The 17,622-nt window shown below is 41.9% G+C and overlaps 1 protein-coding gene across 1 annotated transcript in view; it reads right to left on the bottom strand.

The window, feature by feature from the left end:
• Positions 1-1,155: 1,155 nt before the first annotated feature.
• The window catches only part of SLC39A1 (solute carrier family 39 member 1), a 133,135-nt gene continuing 116,668 nt past the window's right edge, over positions 1,156-17,622 (bottom strand). Inside the window, exon 4 of the mRNA XM_053704087.1 lies at positions 1,156-4,021. Coding sequence (XP_053560062.1) covers positions 3,353-4,021 — 669 coding nt within the window. The 3' untranslated portion in view covers positions 1,156-3,352. The remainder of the gene's footprint in view (positions 4,022-17,622) is intronic.

The following is a 17,622-nucleotide window of genomic DNA, read 5'->3' as shown; positions in this document are numbered from 1 at the left end:
AATAACAAACTCTTGATTGAATAATGAAAAACTACAGTTAAACACTAAAAAACTCTAAGCCATCTCCGTGGAGATGTTGCCTGTACAACGGCAAAGAGAATGACTGGGGTAGGCGGAGCCTAGGAGGGATCATGTGACCAGCTTTGCTGGGCTCTTTGCCATTTCCTGTTGGGGAAGAGAATATCCCACAAGTAAGGATGACGCCGTGGACCGGACACACCTATGTTGGAGAAATTCCTAGTAAGGAATTCAACTTTTCCTTAAGTTTAACACTGAATTGACTAGTAACTTTTTTCTCCTAACAAGTAATATATAGTGTAGCTATAGTATACAGTGATGGTAAATGCAAGCTTAAAAAAAAAAAATGCTATGATTCACCATCACTGAAAATAAAGTGGACTTTCAGTAATGAAAAGGGTGCTAAACTCACTTGCTCTTTACCAATGAGGCGAGACTTCCACCTCTAAACCAATAGCTGTGCTACCATACAGAACAGATGAATAGCACGGCTATTGGTTTAAAGGTGGAAACGTCACCTGATAGAAAGAAGAGCACTTTTTTTTTTTTTTTTAGAAACTCATTACTGAAAGTCCACTTTATTTTTAAAGATAGCAAACCCTAGTGTTTTTTAAACGCTTGGATTTACCATCACTTTAAATCAAAATTAAACTTGCAGGCTTCATATCAGGCATGCCCTTCTGAGCAGCGCAAGAGGGGATTCAGCCCCAGGCCCACACTGTTATCAGGATGTAAGGGTATGAGAAGGTGCAATATACATCCTGTATTTAGTTCATGAAGAAGTGTTTATAGTATCAGGTGGGTGATATTTATATATATCTATCTTAATTTATATTGTTTATATAGGACACATAGTAGGGTAATAAATTGGCTGGGCTGAGGGACCCCACAAATGCACTGGTCATTTTAAGAGACTTTTCAATTGACTTCTATTTGTGCTTTTGGTATCCTCAGGTACTACTGGGATTTAGCTGGTATTGGTGTATACACATATTTTTCATTGGCTCAATGGATGTGTTCAGCTAGGTCCCAGTAGTAGATTGCTGTTGAGGTGGACTTTAACTATTTTTTGCAGGATTTAAACACATTGTAATATGCAAACGATGGTGCAATAAGAAAATGCTACAACACGGAGCATTTTCGTTTTGTACTTTATCTCTCTTTAAAATAGACAGTTAAGTCACAATCAAACAGTCAGGGTTCCGATATAGCATGCAATTTAAAACAACTTACCAATATCCTTTTATTATCAAATTTTTTTCTCTCCTCTTGTTATTCATTGTTGAAGAGTAAAGCTAGGTAGGTTGATAGGAGCACAGGAACATGCACAAGTCTTCAGCAGTCTATGGCAGCAGTTTGTGCAACTACGTATAATATTGCTATAAACATTGTTGGAAACTCTGCTGCCAGATGGCTAGACACGTGCACTCTCCTAAGCTCTCCTAGGATTACTATTTAACAAAGGATATCAAGAAAAAGCAAAATTGATAACAAAAGTAAATTGGGAAGTTGTTTAAAATGTTATGCTCCATCCACTCCATTAAAGTTTAATTTTGACTTTACTGTTCCTTAAGTTTGTTGAGATCATATACAAATACAGTAGCATTGCAAATTAACAAATGCATATTAAAAAGACAATGCAATAACACTAAGTTCAAAGTTACCTTTGCTTTACCTGTACCCTGTATCATGTGAGAGCCACCAGCCAATCATAGACTAACATACATAAATAAGCTGTGAACATGCAACAGCTGGTGCCTTAGAAAGTGTGCACATAAAGACCTCTAAGAATGAGCAGCAGTTTCTTTACAATGGTTTGTTTGCATTAGCACTTGTACAGACAAAAACTTCAACAACTAAACTAAACTCCTCTAAGTGTATTAGGTGTGATGAAACTTTCATGATTCAGATAGAGCATGCAATTTTAACCCCTTCACCCAAATAGACGTATTTATACACATCATGAGGTACTTTGGCTATCAAACAGCATGGCTTACATATATATATATGTCTGAGCTCCAGGCATCTGCCACCATATGTAACCAGAGCGCGATTGGTGCTCCGGTTCCATATGAGGGTAGATGCCTAATTATCCCCTTCGCTTCTGGGAATAATAGAAGCAGACTTCTAATTACCAAAAAGCAATGGCAAAGCCAAATATGTCTGCTATTTCTGAACAAAAGGGATCCCAACTAAGATTTTACAACCATTTGTGCCATGATTGCACAAGTGGTATGTATTTAATTTCAGTGAGAAACCCAAAGTTTGTGAATTTTTTTTTTTTTTTTTTTATTTGATAGCATTTGACGGTGAAATGGTGGCATTAAATATACCAAAATGCTCCTAGATCAATACCTTGGGTTGTCTACTTATATATAGTTCTGACAGGTAAATAGAAAAAGAAACAAGGCTCTATTTCTGTTTAAAAGGAGTGATAGCAAAAATACGCAAAATTCTCGGGTATTTTGGGCACGTTTTTCTCTGAAAGTACCAGTAGTGAAGAGGTTAAACAACTTTCCAATTTACTTTTATCATCAAAATTGTTTTGTTCTCTTGGTATTCTTTGCTGATTTCTAAGCCCTTGAAGGCCACCTCTTATCACAGTACATTTCCACAGTTTTTTCTAGCTAGACAGTGCTAGTGTGCCATATAGATAACATTGTGCTCACTCTCATGGAGTTATCTAGGAGTCAGCAACATGCAAGTCTGTCAAAAACTGAAATAAGGGGGCAGTCTGCATAGATCCAAGGTAATCACAGAGGTAAAAAGTATATTAATATAACTGTGTTGGTTATGGAAACTGTGGAATGGTTAATAAACATGAACTCTCCTAATCCTTCAAAAAAGGATGCCAAAAAAACAAAAGTACTTTTGATAACAGAAGTAAATTAGCATGTTTTTTAAATACTGAATATTCTGAACCAGGAAAATTTCAATCAATTTTAACTTTAACACCACCTTTTTTCCAGGTGCTTGTAACTTTGGGTTTAGTAAACAAATTTCAAAATTGGTTAAATAATGTGAAATTATACCTATTTCTTAAAATTGAAGATGATTAGCCAAACCCCCAGCAAAAAGTGCTGCACTAATGGTCATTAAACAATAAAATCTATTTGTATGCCGAATTTCATAAGTACTTTTTTTGCGGACATAAACCGGTTTAAAAACATAGGTAAAGACATGCTCAGTAGCTGCGTTTGGCAGCAGAGGATTGCGAGTTGTACTCCCAGATTTTGGTCTGTAAGGTACTATAGTTGTGCCTGTGTGCTTGGCTTACTGTTCAAATTTTTTTCAGTCAAAAAGGTAGGTAAAACAGTTGTGTAATCCATCAAGACTACATCTTCATGAAGAGGATGCCAGTAATTACAGAGAAGCCGCAGAGCTGGACAATAACCTTAGGAATCCTCTGTTTAGAAGAGCCAAGGTCATGTGGTAGAATCTCCATGAATGTGATATAAACAAATGTTCCTGTAACCATTCCTGAAATAACACTGTGAGCAAGCTGGTACACAGGATCAACAATAGCGGTTTGAACCAGTCCTAACCCAATGCCAAGGGGTAACATGAAGGAGAAGAATAGGAGGCAGCAAAGCACTGCCCGTGGCTTAAGGTGACCTTGACCAAGTTTTAGGGTCATGCTAAAGGAGAGAATGCACTTGTGAAGAAGAAGCGCAAAGCACATCTCAAGGACCTTGCTGCTCTCCTGCTGTTGCCCTACCTTCAAGCCCTCTAGAACTGCATGTAGCGAGAGGGAGAGAACCAGAATCATACACCGCATTGCAGAATGAGAGTTTATGTCAACATGGATATGAGGTGAATCTTGACGCCACTGAGACGAGTGAGAGAAACTTGGGCCAACATGTCCATCCTTAGAAGATCCCAGTAGAGCATGCGTGTCCTCAGAGGAACTGGATGAATCCTTGTAGCTCTGAACAATCTGCTCCAAAGCCAGAAACAGAAATAAGCCCATAGACAAAATGAACTCCTGCAAGGGAAACTGGAGCTGTGAATAAAGAGCAGATACAAAATGGGTAGAAAGCCAGCAACATGGATACGGTCAAAGGCAAACGTAGAAAGCAGACAGAAAAAGGATGCCACATCTACATTTTTTTCATTGAGTCAGGCAGTTTTTTTTATAGGGTTAAAACACAATTATATGCAAGTAACAGTGCAATAACACAATGCTATAACACATTAGACCATTTTCTTTTTACACATTTCATTTTAATTTGCACCAGCATTGCTGCTCTGGGGCTTATGTTAACTATGTTAAACACATAGTTATATGCAACCAACAGTGAAATCATAACTGATGGAACACATTTTCTTTTTACCCTTTTATGTCCCTTTCATTGCTTTTTTATAGCGCTTATGATATCACCTGTATCAATATCATTACACATCAAAGGTGGCATCAGGGACATAACTGTTGACATCACATATGAAAACTACTAAAATAAAAAATAAAAATAAAATTAAAAAAAAGTTATGTTTTGGAAATATTTTTGTGAACGCAAATATGAAACAAGCTTAAAGGGCCATTATAGTAAAAATCTAAATAAATACATGCTATAATCTGTCAGAGCCTGTCATTTTAAAACTATCGACCCTAGACTTCTGTGTGTTTACTGCATACCCCCCCACCCCTGCAAAGGAGTTAAACACACATTAGAAATACCACTCGCAGAGCGCTGCTGGCCCTGATTCGAAAAAGCAGCTAATCTAATCAACATCGCTAGTTGCAAAACTCAGATGTGGAACTAGCCTTTTCTCTTGTAAGGTGTATCCAGTCCACGGATCATCCATTACTTGTGGGATATTCTCATTCCCAACAGGAAGTTGCAAGAGGACACCCACAGCAGAGCTGTAATATAGCTCCTCCCCTAACTGTCATACCCAGTCATTCTCTTGCAACTCTCAACAAGCTAGGATGTTGTAGGAGAGAGTGGTTAAATATAGTTAGTTTATTTTCTTCAATCAAAAGTTTGTTATTTTTAAATAGTACCGGAGTTGTGCTATTTTATCTCAGGCAGTAAATAGAAGAAGAATCTGCCTGAGGTTTCTATGATCTTAGCAGGTTGTAACTAAGATCCATTGCTATTCTCACATATGTCTGAGGGGATTACACAGATGAGGTAACTTCAGCGAGAGAATGGCGTGCAGTTTATTCTGCTATCAGGTATGTGCAGTTATATTTTTTTCTAGAGATGGAAAACACTAGAAAATGCTGCTGATACCGGATTAATGTAAATTAAGCCTGAATACAGTGATTTAATAACGACTGGTATCATGCTTACTCCCAGGGGTAATACCCTTATGATATTGCAATATAAACGTTTGCTGGCATGTTTAATTGTTTTTATATATGCATTGGTGATAAAACTTTATTGGGGCCTAGTTTTTTTCCACATGGCTGGCTTAAATTTTGACTAGAAACAGTTTTACTGAGGCTTTCCACTGTTATAGTATAAAAGTTACAGTTGGTGCAGTTAAAATTACAAACTGTGACATCCAGCTTCCCTCAGGAGTCCCCTGTATGCTATAGGACATCTCTAAAGGGCTCAAAGGCTTTCCAAAGTCGTTTATTGGGGAAGGTAGGACCACAGCTTGCTGTGGCAGTTGGTTGTGACTGTAAAAAACCCCAAAAAACCCCCCCAAAAAACCCCGTCTATTTCGTTTTTTGGATCCGTTTTTTGAACTAAGGGGTTAATCATCCATTTGCAAGTGGATGCAATGCTCTGCTAGCCTATTACATACACTGTAAAAAACAGAATTTATGCTTACCTGATAAATTACTTTCTCCAACGGTGTGTCCGGTCCACGGTGTCATCCATTACTTGTGGGATATTCTCCTACCCCACAGGGAAAGGCAAGGAGAGCACACAGCAAGAGCTGTCCATATAGTCCCTCCCAGGCTCCGCCCCCCCAGTCATTCAACCGACGGTTAGGAGAAAAAAAGGAGAAACTATAGTGTGCCGTGGTGACTGTAGTGTATAGAGAAAGAAATTCTTCAAACCTGATTAAAAAACCAGGGCGGGCCGTGGACCGGACACACCGTTGGAGAAAGTAATTTATCAGGTAAGCATAAATTCTGTTTTCTCCAACATTGGTGTGTCCGGTCCACGGTGTCATCCATTACTTGTGGGAACCAATACCAAAGCATTAGGACACGGATGAAGGGAGGGAGCAAATCAGGTTACCTAAACAGAAGGCACCACGGCTTGCAAAACCTTTCTCCCAAAAATAGCCTCAGAAGAAGCAAAAGTATCAAATTTGTAGAATTTGGACAAAGTGTGCAGAGAAGACCAGGTCGCTGCCTTACATATCTGATGAACAGAAGCCTTGTTCTTGAAGGCCCATGTGGAAGCCACAGTCCTAGTAGAGTAAGCTGTGATTCGTTCAGGAGGCTGCCGTCCGGCAGTCTCGTAAGCCAATCGTATGATGCTTTTCAGCCAAAAGGAAAGAGAGGTAGCAGTAGCTTTTTTGGCCTCTCCTCTTGCCAGAATAAACTACAAACAGAGAAGACGTTTGTCTGAAATCCTTCGTTGCTTCTAAATAGAACTTTAAAGCACGGACTACATCTAAATTGTGTAACAAGCGTTCCTTCTTTGAAACTGGATTCGGACACAAAGAAGGCACAACTATTTCCTGGTTAATATTCTTGTTGGAAACAACCTTTGGAAGGAAACCAGGTTTAGTACGCAAAACAACCTTATCTGAATGGAACACCAGATAGGGCGGATTACACTGCAGAGCAGATAATGCAGAAACTCTTCTAGCAGAAGAATAGCAACCAAAAACAGAACTTTCCAAGATAACAACTTGATATCTATGGAATGTAAGGGTTCAAACGGAACCCCTTGAAGAACTGAAAGAACCAAATTTAGACTCCAGGGAGGAGTCAAGGGTCTGTAAACAGGCTTGATCCTGACCAAAGCCTGAACAAAAGCTTGAACATCTGGCACAGCTGCCAGTCGTTTGTGTAACAAGACAGATAAAGCAGAAATCTGTCCTTTTAGAGAACTCGCTGATAATCCCTTATCCAAACCTTCTTGGAGAAAGGAAAGGATCCTAGGAATTTTAATCTTACTCCATGAACAGATATATCTTTTCCATATTTTATGGTAATCTTTCTAGTCACAGGTTTTCTGGCATGTACCAGAGTATCTATCACAGAATCCGAAAACCCACGCTTAGACAAAATCAAGCGTTCAATTTCCAAGCAGTCAGCTGGAGAGAAACTAGATTTGGATGTTCGAATGGACCTTGTACTAGAAGATCCTGTCTCAAAGGTAGCTTCCATGGTGGAGCCGATGACATATTCACCAGGTCTGCATACCAAGTCCTGCGTGGCCACGCAGGAGCTATCAAAATCACAGAGGCCTTCTCCTGTTTGATCCTGGCTACCAGCCTGGGAATGAGAAGGAACGGTGGAAACGCATAAGCTAGGTTGAAAGTCCAAGGCGCCACTAATGCATCCACTAGAGTCGCCTTGGGATCCCTGGATCTGGACCCGTAGCAAGGAACCTTGAAGTTCTGACGAGACGCCATCAGATCCATGTCTGCCCAGTTGACCCAATTATGGGGCATTCCAAACACCTCCGGGTGGAGTTCCCACTCCCCCGGATGAAAGGTCTGACGACTCAGATAATCCGCCTCCCAGTTTTCCACTCCTGGGATGTGGATCGCAGACAGGTGGTAGGAGTGATCCTCCGCCCATTTGATGATCTTGGTCACCTCTCTCATCGCCAGGGAACTCCTTGTTCCCCCCTGATGGTTGAAGTAAGCAACAGTCGTCATGTTGTCTGATTGGAATCTTATGAATCTGGCCTTTGCTAATTGAGGCCAAGCCCGGAGAGCATTGAATATCGCTCTCAGTTCCAGGATGTTTATCGGGAGAAGAGACTCTTCCCGAGACCATAGACCCTGAGCTTTCAGGGAATCCCAGACCGCGCCCCAGCCTAATAGACTGGCGTCGGTCGTGACAATGACCCACTCTGGTCTGCGGAAGCTCATTCCCTGGGACAGGTGATCCTGAGTCAGCCACCAACGGAGTGAGTCTCTGGTCTTCTGATCTACTTGAATCACTGGAGACAAGTCTGTATAGTCCCCATTCCACTGTTTGAGCATGCACAGTTGTAATGGTCTTAGATGAATTCGCGCAAAAGGAACTATGTCCATTGCTGCAACAATCAACCCTACTACTTCCATGCACTGAGCTATGGAAGGCCGTAGAACAGAGTGAAGAACTTGACAAGCGTTTAGAAGCTTTGACTCTCTGACATCTGTCAGGAAAATCTTCATTTCTAAAGAATCTATTATTGTTCCCAAGAAAGGGACTCTTGTTGACGGAGACGGGGAACATTTTTCTATGTTCACCTACCACCCGTGAGATCTGAGAAAGGCTAGAACAATGTGTGAGCCTTTGTCTTTGAAAGAGACGACGCTTGAATTAGGATGTCGTCCAAGTAAGGTGCCACTGCAATGCCCCTGGGTCTTAGAACCGCTTGAAGGGACCCGAGCACCTTTGTCAAAATCCTTGGAGCAGTGGCTAGTCCGAATGGGAGAGCCACAATAGGTAATGTTTGTCCAGAAAGGCGAACCTTAGGAACTGATGATGATCTTTGTGGATAGGAATATGCAGATACGCATCCTCTAGATCCACGGTAGTCATAAATTGACCCTCCTGGATTGTAGGTAAAATCGTTCGAATAGTTTCCATTTTGAACGATGGCACTCTGAGAAATTTGTTTAGAATTTTTAAATCCAGAATTGGTCTGAAAGTTCCCTCTTTTTTTTTTTTTTTGGGAACTACAAACAGATTTGAGTAAAACCCCTGACCTTGTTCCACAGTTGGAACTGGGAGTATAACTCCCATCTTTAACAGGTCTTCTACACAATGTAAGAATGCCTGTCTCTTTACTTGGTTTGAAGATAAGTGAGACATGTGGAACCTTCCCCTTGGGGGTAGTTCCTTGAATTCTAGAAGATAACCCTGAGAGACTATTTCTAGTGCCCAGGGATCCTGAACATCTCTTGCCCAAGCCTGAGCAAAGAGAGAGAGTCTGCCCCCTACTAGATCCGGTTCCGGATCGGGGGCTACCTCTTCATGCTGTCTTGGTAGCAGCAGCAGGTTTCTTGGCCTGTTTACCCTTGTTCCAGCCTTGCATTGATTTCCAAGCTGGTTTAGTCTGGGAAGCGTTACCCTCTTGTCTAGAGACTGCCGAGTTGGAAGCCTTTCCGTTCCTGAAATTGCGAAAGGAACGAAAATTGGACTTATTCTTAGCCTTGAAAGGTTTATCTTGTGGGAGGGCATGGCCCTTTCCCCCAGTGATGACTGAAATAATCTCTTTCAATTCTGGCCCAAAAGGGGTCTTACCTTTGAAAGGGGTATTAAGCAATTTTGCCTTGGAAGATACATCCGCCGACCAAGACTTTAGCCAGAGCGCTCTGCGCGCCACAATTGTAAACCCTGAATTTTTTGCCGCTAACCTCGCTAACTGCAAAGCGGCGTCTAAAATAAAGGAATTAGCTAACTTAAGTGCGTAAATTCTGTCCATGACTTCCTCATACGGAGTCTCCCTACTGAGCGACTTTTCCAGTTCCTCGAACCAGAACCACGCCGCTGTAGTGACAGGAATAATGCACGAAATAGGTTGAAGGAGGTAACCTTGCTGTACAAAAATCTTTTTAAGCAAACCCTCCAATTTTTTATCCATAGGATCTTTGAAAGCACAATTGTCCTCAATAGGAATGGTTGTGCGCTTGGCTAGAGTAGAAAACTCCCCCTCGACCTTAGGGACTGTTTGCCATGTGTCCTTCCTGGGGTCGACCATAGGGAACAATTTCTTAAATATAGGAGGAGTGACAAAAGGTATGCCTGGCTTCTCCCACTCCTTATTCACTATGTCCGCCACCCGTTTAGGTATCGGAAAAGCATCAGGGTGCACCGGGACCTCAAGGAACTGTCCATCTTGCACAATTTTTCTGGGTTGACCAGATTGTCACAATCATCCAGAGTAGATAGTACCTCCTTAAGTAATGCGCGGAGATGCTCTAATTTAAATTTAAATGTCACAACATCAGGTTCTGCCTGCTGAGAAATTCTTCCTGTATCAGAAATTTCCCCATCTGACAAACCCTCCCTCACTGCCACTTCAGATTGGTGTGAGGGTATGACAGAAAAATTATCATCAGCGCCCTCCTGCTCTACAGTGTTTAAAACAGAGCAATTGCGCTTTCTCTGAAATGCTGGCATTTTGGATAAAATATTAGCTATGGAGTTATCCATTACTGCCGTCAATTACTGCATAGTAACAAGCATTGGCGCGCTAGAAGTACTAGGGGTCGCCTGCGCGGGCATAACTGGTATAGACACAGAAGGAGATGATGTAGAACTATGTCTACTCCCTTCATCTGAGGAATCATCCTGGGCAACTTTACAATTTGTGACAGTTCTGTCCTTACTTTGTTTGGACGCAATGGCACAATTATCACACTATATTTGAATGGGGAACCACATTGGCTACCATACATACAGAACATGATCTATCTGAAGGTACAGACATGTTAAACAGGCTTAAACTGGTTAATAAAGCACAAAAACCGTTTTAAAACAAAACCGTTACTGTCTCTTTAAATGTTAAACAGGGCACACTTTATTACTGAATATGTGAAAAACTATGAAGGAATTATCCAATCTTTACCAAATTTTCACCACAGTGTCTTAATACATTCAAAGTATTGCACCCCAATTTTCAAGCTGTTAACCCTTAAAATGTGGAAACCGGAGCCGTTTTTAATTTTAACCCCCTTACAGTCCCAGCCACAGCCTTTGCTGCAACTTCACCAATCCCAGGGGGGTATAAGATACCAAATGAAGCCTTCTAAGAACGTTTTTAGTGGATTCCAGACCCTCACACATGCAGCTGCATGTATTGAACTCAAAATTAACTGCACAGTAATGGCGCGAAAATGAGGCTCTGCCTACTACAGAGAAAGGCCCTTCCTGACTGGGAAGGTGTCTTAACAAGTGCCTGGTGCTAAAAACGTTCCCCAATGTTATAAAAGTGTGAAATACAACTTCAAACTGCATATAATACTTAAATAAAGCAATCGATTTAGCCCCTAAAAGTGTCTACCAGTTTATAGCCCATAATAAGCCCTTTATTCTGTTTGAGACTAAGAAAATGGCTTACCGGTCCCCATGAGGGGAAATGACAGCCTTCCAGCATTACACAGTCTTGTTAGAAAATGGCTAGTCATACCTTAAGCAGAAGAGCCTGCTAACTGTTTCCCCCAACTGAAGTTATCTCATCTCAACAGTCCTATGTGGGAAACAGCAATCGATTTTAGTTACTGTCTGCTAAAATCATATTCCTCTCACAAACAGAACTCTTCATCTCTTTCTGTTTCAGAGTAAATAGTACATACCAGCACTATTTTAAAATAACAAACTCTTGATAGAAGAATAAAAAAACTACAACTAAACACCACAAACTCCTCACCATCCCCGAGGAGATGCTACTTGTTCAGAGCGGCAAGGAGAATGACTGGGGGGGGGCGGAGCCTGGGAGGGACTATATGGACAGCTCTTGCTGTGTGCTCTCCTTGCCTTTCCCTGTGGGGGAGGAGAATATCCCACAAGTAATGGATGACACCGTGGACCGAACACACCAATATTGGAGAAATTTCATTTGATTTACTGCATTTTTTCACTGTTTTTCAAATTCTGACAAAATTTGTTTCTCTTAAAGGCACAGTACCGTTTTTTATATTTGCTTGTTAACTTGATTTAAAGTGTTTTCCAAGCTTGCTAGTCTCATTGCTAGTCTGTATAAACATGTCTGACATAGAAGAAACTCCTTGTTCATTATGTTTAAAAGCCATGGTGGAACCCCCTCTTAGAATGTGTACCAAATGTACTGATTTCATTTTATGCAATAAAGATCATATTCTGTTTTTAAAAAAATTATCACCAGAGGAATCTGACGAGGGGAAAGTTATGCCGACTAACTCTCCCCACGTGTCAGACCCTTTGACTACCGCCCAAGGGACTCACGCTCAAATGGCGCCAAGTACATCTAGGGCGCCCATAGCGTTTACTTTACAAGACATGGCGGCAGTCATGGATAATACACTGTCAGCGGTATTAGCCAGACTACCTGAACTTAGAGGTTAGCGAGATAGCTCTGGGGTGAGACAAAATGCAGAGCATACTGACGCTTTAAGAACCATGTCTGATACTGCCTCACAATATGCAGAAGCTGAGGAAGGAGAGCTTCAGTCAGTGGGTGATGTTAATGACTCAGGAAAGATACCTGATTCTAATATTTCTACATTTAAATTTAAGCTTGAACACCTCCGCGTGTTACTTAGGGAGGTTTTAGCTGCTCTGAATGACTGTGATACCATTGCAGTGCCAGAGAAATTTTGTAGACTGGATAAATGCTTTGCAGTGCCGGTGTGTACTGATGTTTTTCCAATACCTAAAAGGTTTACAGAAATTATTAATAAGGAATGGGATAGACCAGGTGTGCCGTTCTCTTCCCCTCCTATTTTTAAAAAAATGTTTTCCAATAGACGCCACCACACGGGACTTATGGCAGACAGTCCCTAAGGTGGAGGGAGCAGTTTCTACTCTAGCAAAGCGTACTACTATCCCTGTCGAGGACAGTTGTGCTTTTTTAAGAGCCAATAGATAAAAAATTAGAAGGTTACCTTAAGAAAATATTTATTCAACAAGGTTTTATCCTACAGCCCATTGCATGCATTGCCCCTGTCACTGCTGCTGCGGCGTACTGGTTTGAGTCTCTGGAAGAGGCTTTACAGGTAGAGACTCCATTGGATGACATACTTGGCAAACTTAGAGCACTTAAGCTAGCCAATTATTTTATTTCTGATGCCATTGTTCATTTGAATAAACTAACGGCTAAGAATTCTGGTTTTGCTATACAGGCGCACAGAGCGCTATGGCTTAAATCATGGTCAGCTGACGTGACTTTAAAATCTAAGCTACTTAACATTCCCTTTAAGGGGCAGACCCTATTCGGGCCTGGTTTGAAGGAGATTATTGCGGATATCACGGGAGGAAAAGGTTGTGCCCTTCCTCAGGACAGGTCCAAATCTAGGGCCAAACAGTCTAATTTTCGTGCCTTTCGAAACTTCAAGGCAGGTGCGGCATCAACTTCCTCTAATAATAAACAAGAGGGAACTTTTGCTCAATCCAAGACGGTCTGGAGACCAAACCAGACCTGGAAAAAAGGTAAGCAGGTCAAAAAGCCTGCTGCTGCCTCTAAGACAGCATGAAGGAACGACCCCCTATCAGGTAACGGATCTAGTAGGGGGCAGACTTTCACTCTTCGCCCAGGCGTGGGCAAGAGATGTTCAGGATCCCTGGGCGTTGGAAATTATATCCCAGGGATATCTTCTGGACTTCAAAGCTTCCCCCCCCAAAAGGGAGATTTCACCTTTCACAATTATCTGCAAACCAGATAAAGAGTGAGGCATTCTTACACTGTGTACGAGACCTCCTAGTTATGGGAGTGATCCATCCAGTTCCAAAGGAGGAACAGGAACAGGGTTTTTACTCAAATCTGTTTGTGGTTCCCAAAAAAGAGGGAACCTTAAGACCGATTTTGGATCTAAAGATCTTAAACAAATTCCTCAAAGTTCCGTCGTTCAAGATGGAAACTATTCGTACCATCCTACCACTGATCCAGGAGGGTCAATATATGACTACAGTGGATCTAAAGGATGCTTATCTTCACATTCCGATACACAAAGATCATCATCGGTTTCTCAGGTTTGCCTTTCAAGACAGGCATTACCAGTTGTAGCTTTTCCCTTTGGATTAGCTACAGCCCCAAGAATCTTTACAAAGGTTCTAGGGTCGCTTTTGGCGGTCCTAAGGCCGCGGGGCATAGCAGTAGACCCTTATTTAGACGACATCCTGATACAGGCGTCAAACTTCCAAATTGCCAAGTCTCATACGGACGTAGTACTGGCATTTCTGAGGTCGCATGGGTGGAAAGTGAACGAGGAAAAGTGTTCTCTATTCCCACTCACAAGAGTTTCCTTTCTAGGGACTCTGATAGATTCTGTAGAAATGAAAATTTACCTTGACGGAGTCCAGGTTATCAAAGCTTCTAAATTCCTGTCAGGTTCTTCATTCCATTCCACGCCCTTTGGTGGCTCAGTGTATGGAAGTAATCGGCTTAATGGTAGCGGCAATGGACATAGTGCCGTTTGTACGCTTACATCTCAGACCGCTGCAACTATGCAGGCTCAGTCAGTGGAGCGGGGATTACACAGATTTGGCCCCTCAACTGAATCTGGACCAAGAGACCAGGGATCCTCTTCCCTGGTGGCTATCTCGGGTCCATCTGTCCAAAGGTATGACCTTCGCAAGCCAGATTGGACTATTGTAACAACAAATGCCAGCCTTCTAGGTTGGGGTGCAGTCTGGAACTCCCTGAAGGCTCAGGGATCGTGGACTCAGGAGGAGTCTCTCCTTCCAATAAATATTCTGGAACTAAGAGCGATATTCAAGGCTCTTCAGGTTTGGCCTCAGTTAGCAACTCTGAGGTACATCAGATTTCAGTTGGTCAACATCACGACTGTAGCTTACATCAACCATCGAGGGGGAACAAGAAGTTCCCTAGAGATGTTAGAAGTTTCAAAAATAATTCACTGGGCAGAGATTCACTCTTACCACCTATCAGCTATCCATATCCCAGGTGTAGAGCACTGGGAGGCGGATTTTCTAAGTCGTCAGACTTTTCATCCGGGAGAGTGGGAACTCCATCCGGAGGTATTTGCACAGCTGATTCTCCGTTGGGGCAAACCAGAACTGGATCTCATGGCGTCTCGCCAGAACGCCAAGCTTCCGTGTTACGGATCCAGGTCCAGGGATCCCAAGGCGACACTGATAGATACTCTAGCAGCGCCCTGGTCTTTCAACCTGGCTTATGTGTTTCCACCATTTCCTCTGCTCCCTTGACTGATTGCCAAGATCAAGCAGGAGAGAGCATCGGTGATTCTGATAGCACCTGCGTGGCCACGCAGGACCTGGTATGCAGATCTAGTGGACATGTCATCCTTTCCACCATGGTCTCTGCCTCTGAGACAGGACCTTCTACTTCAGGGTCCTTTCAGCCATCCAAATCTAATTTCTCTGAGGCTGACTGCCTGGAGATTGAATGCTTGATTTTATCAAAGCGTGGCTTCTCCGAGTCAGTTATTGATACCTTAATACAGGCACGAAAGCCTGTCACCAGGAAAATTTACCATAAGGTATGGCGTAGATATCTTTATTGGTGTGAATCCAAAGTTTACTCATGGAGTAAGGTCAGGATTCCTAGGATTTTATCTTTTCTCCAAGAAGGTTTGGAAAAAGGATTGTCAGCTAGTTTCTTAAAGGGACAGATTTTTGCTCTGTCTATTCTTTTGCACTAGCGTCTGGCAGATGTTCCAGACGTTCAGGCATTTTGTCAGGCTTTAGTTTGAATCAAGCCTGTGTTTAAACCTGTTGCTCCACCATGGAGCTTAAACTTGGTTCTTAAGGTTCTTCAAGGAGTTCCGTTTGAACCTCTTCATTCCATAGATATCAAACTTTTATCTTGGAAAGTTCTTTTTTTTTTTTTTGGTAGCTATTTCCTCGGCTCGTAGAGTCTCTGAGCTATCTGCCTTACAATGTGATTCTCCTTATCTGATTTTTCATACGGATAAGGTAGTCCTGCGTACCAAACCTGGGTTCTTACCTAAGGTGGTATCTAACAAGAATATCAATCAAGAGATTGTGGTTCCATCCTTGTGTTCCACAATCTGGACCTGGTCTGTGCTTTAAAGTTTTACTTACAAGCTACAAAGATTTTCGTCAAACATCTGCTTTGTTTGTTGTCTACTCTGGACAGAGGAGAGGTCAAAAGGCTTTGGCAACCTCTTTTTCTTTTTGGCTAAGAAGCTTAATCCGCTTACCCTATGAGACTGCTGGACAGCAGCCTCCTGAAAGGATTACAGCTCATTCCACTAGAGCTGTGGCTTCCACTTGGGCCTTTAAAAATGAGGCTTCTGTTGAACAGATTTGCAAAGCGTCGACTTGGTCTTCGCTTCATACTTTTTCAAAATTTTACAAATTTGATACTTTTGCTTCGTAGGCTATATTTGGGAGAAAGGTTTTACAGGCAGTGGTTCCTTCCATTTAAGTTCCTGCCTTGTCCCTCCCTTCATCCGTGTACTTTAGCTTTGGTATTGGTATCCCACAAGTAATGGATGATCCGTGGACTGGATACACCTTACAAGAAAAAACACAATTTATGCTTACCTGATAAATTTATTTCTCTTGTGGTGTATCCAGTCCACGGCCCGCCCTGTCATTTTAAGGCAGGTAATTTTTAAATTTAAACTACAGTAACCACTACACCCTATGGTTCCTCCTTTCTCGGCTTGTTTTCGGTCGAATGACTGGCTATGACAGTTAGGGGAGGAGCTATATTACAGCTCTGCTGTGGGTGTCCTCTTGCAACTTCCTGTTGGAAATGAGAATATCCCACAAGTAATGGATGATCCGTGGACTGGATACACCACAAGAGAAATAAATTTATCAGGTAAGCATAAATTGTGTTTTCTTCTCCGGACCAGCACTGCTCTGCAAGTCCAGAGAGGTATTTCTACTGTGTATTTAACCCCTTTGCAGTGTTTAAACACACAGCAATATAGGGTTGATCGTCTTAAAATTACATGCACTACCGGATTAGATCATGTAGTTATTTTTTAATATAATATTTGTGCAACCTATGTAGTTACTAGCATGATATTATTTTATTAAGGTATTTAGCCGGAAAATCCCACACAATGGTTGTAATATAGCACCCACACTTATGACAGTTAGTTGTTTTTTGGTGGAGCATTGGAGGGAAAGAAGAATACACTTTGAAAACAATCACTGCCCTTTACATGCAACAACATACAGTAATTACCATCATTCAAGTAATTAAACTTTTTAAGTGTCCGTTTACTATTTACTCCGTGGGTTCATGAATGCAGAGAAAGCTAGCTATTAGTAGCTAACATACATTAGCGCTGAGAGTTTATGATTAGACATAACAAGATGATCTAAGCAGAGCACAGACGCATCCAGTCTGTTTGTTACTAAGACCTGCAATAAGCACTGCGCTCGCAGACCCACCACAGCTGACAAGAGAAGGCAGCATATCGGCACAAGGTCTTCTCCAGCCTCACCTTGTAAGCATATCCATGGGAAAATTTCTCACCAAGAACGCTTCCACTGCAAAAATGCTGGCGGCTCTAAATGAAGCTATGGTTTAAAGGAGCACTGCCTGTGAGGAGCGACATTAATCAGTGCACGTGCCTTGTCTTCTCTGTAAAAGCCTGCACTTTATCGCACACTGTACTGTGTGTTAGAGAGAGGATAGGGCAGATGTGCTGCCCCTCCCAAATCTGCTGCCCTAAGCACCGACCTTAATGGCCTAGGCCACAATACAGCCCCTGATATAAGTGCATTGGAACCCCTATGCACTCAAGTAGCTGAAAACATCAAAAATCCTTTTTATGCAATATTCATTTTAAATAGTGTTTAACTAT

Source organism: Bombina bombina, chromosome 1 (assembly GCF_027579735.1).
Source record: "Bombina bombina isolate aBomBom1 chromosome 1, aBomBom1.pri, whole genome shotgun sequence".
NCBI lineage: Eukaryota > Metazoa > Chordata > Amphibia > Anura > Bombinatoridae > Bombina > Bombina bombina.
The sequence above is the reverse complement of the archived record's forward strand: the minus strand, read 5'-3'. Positions and strand labels throughout refer to the sequence as shown.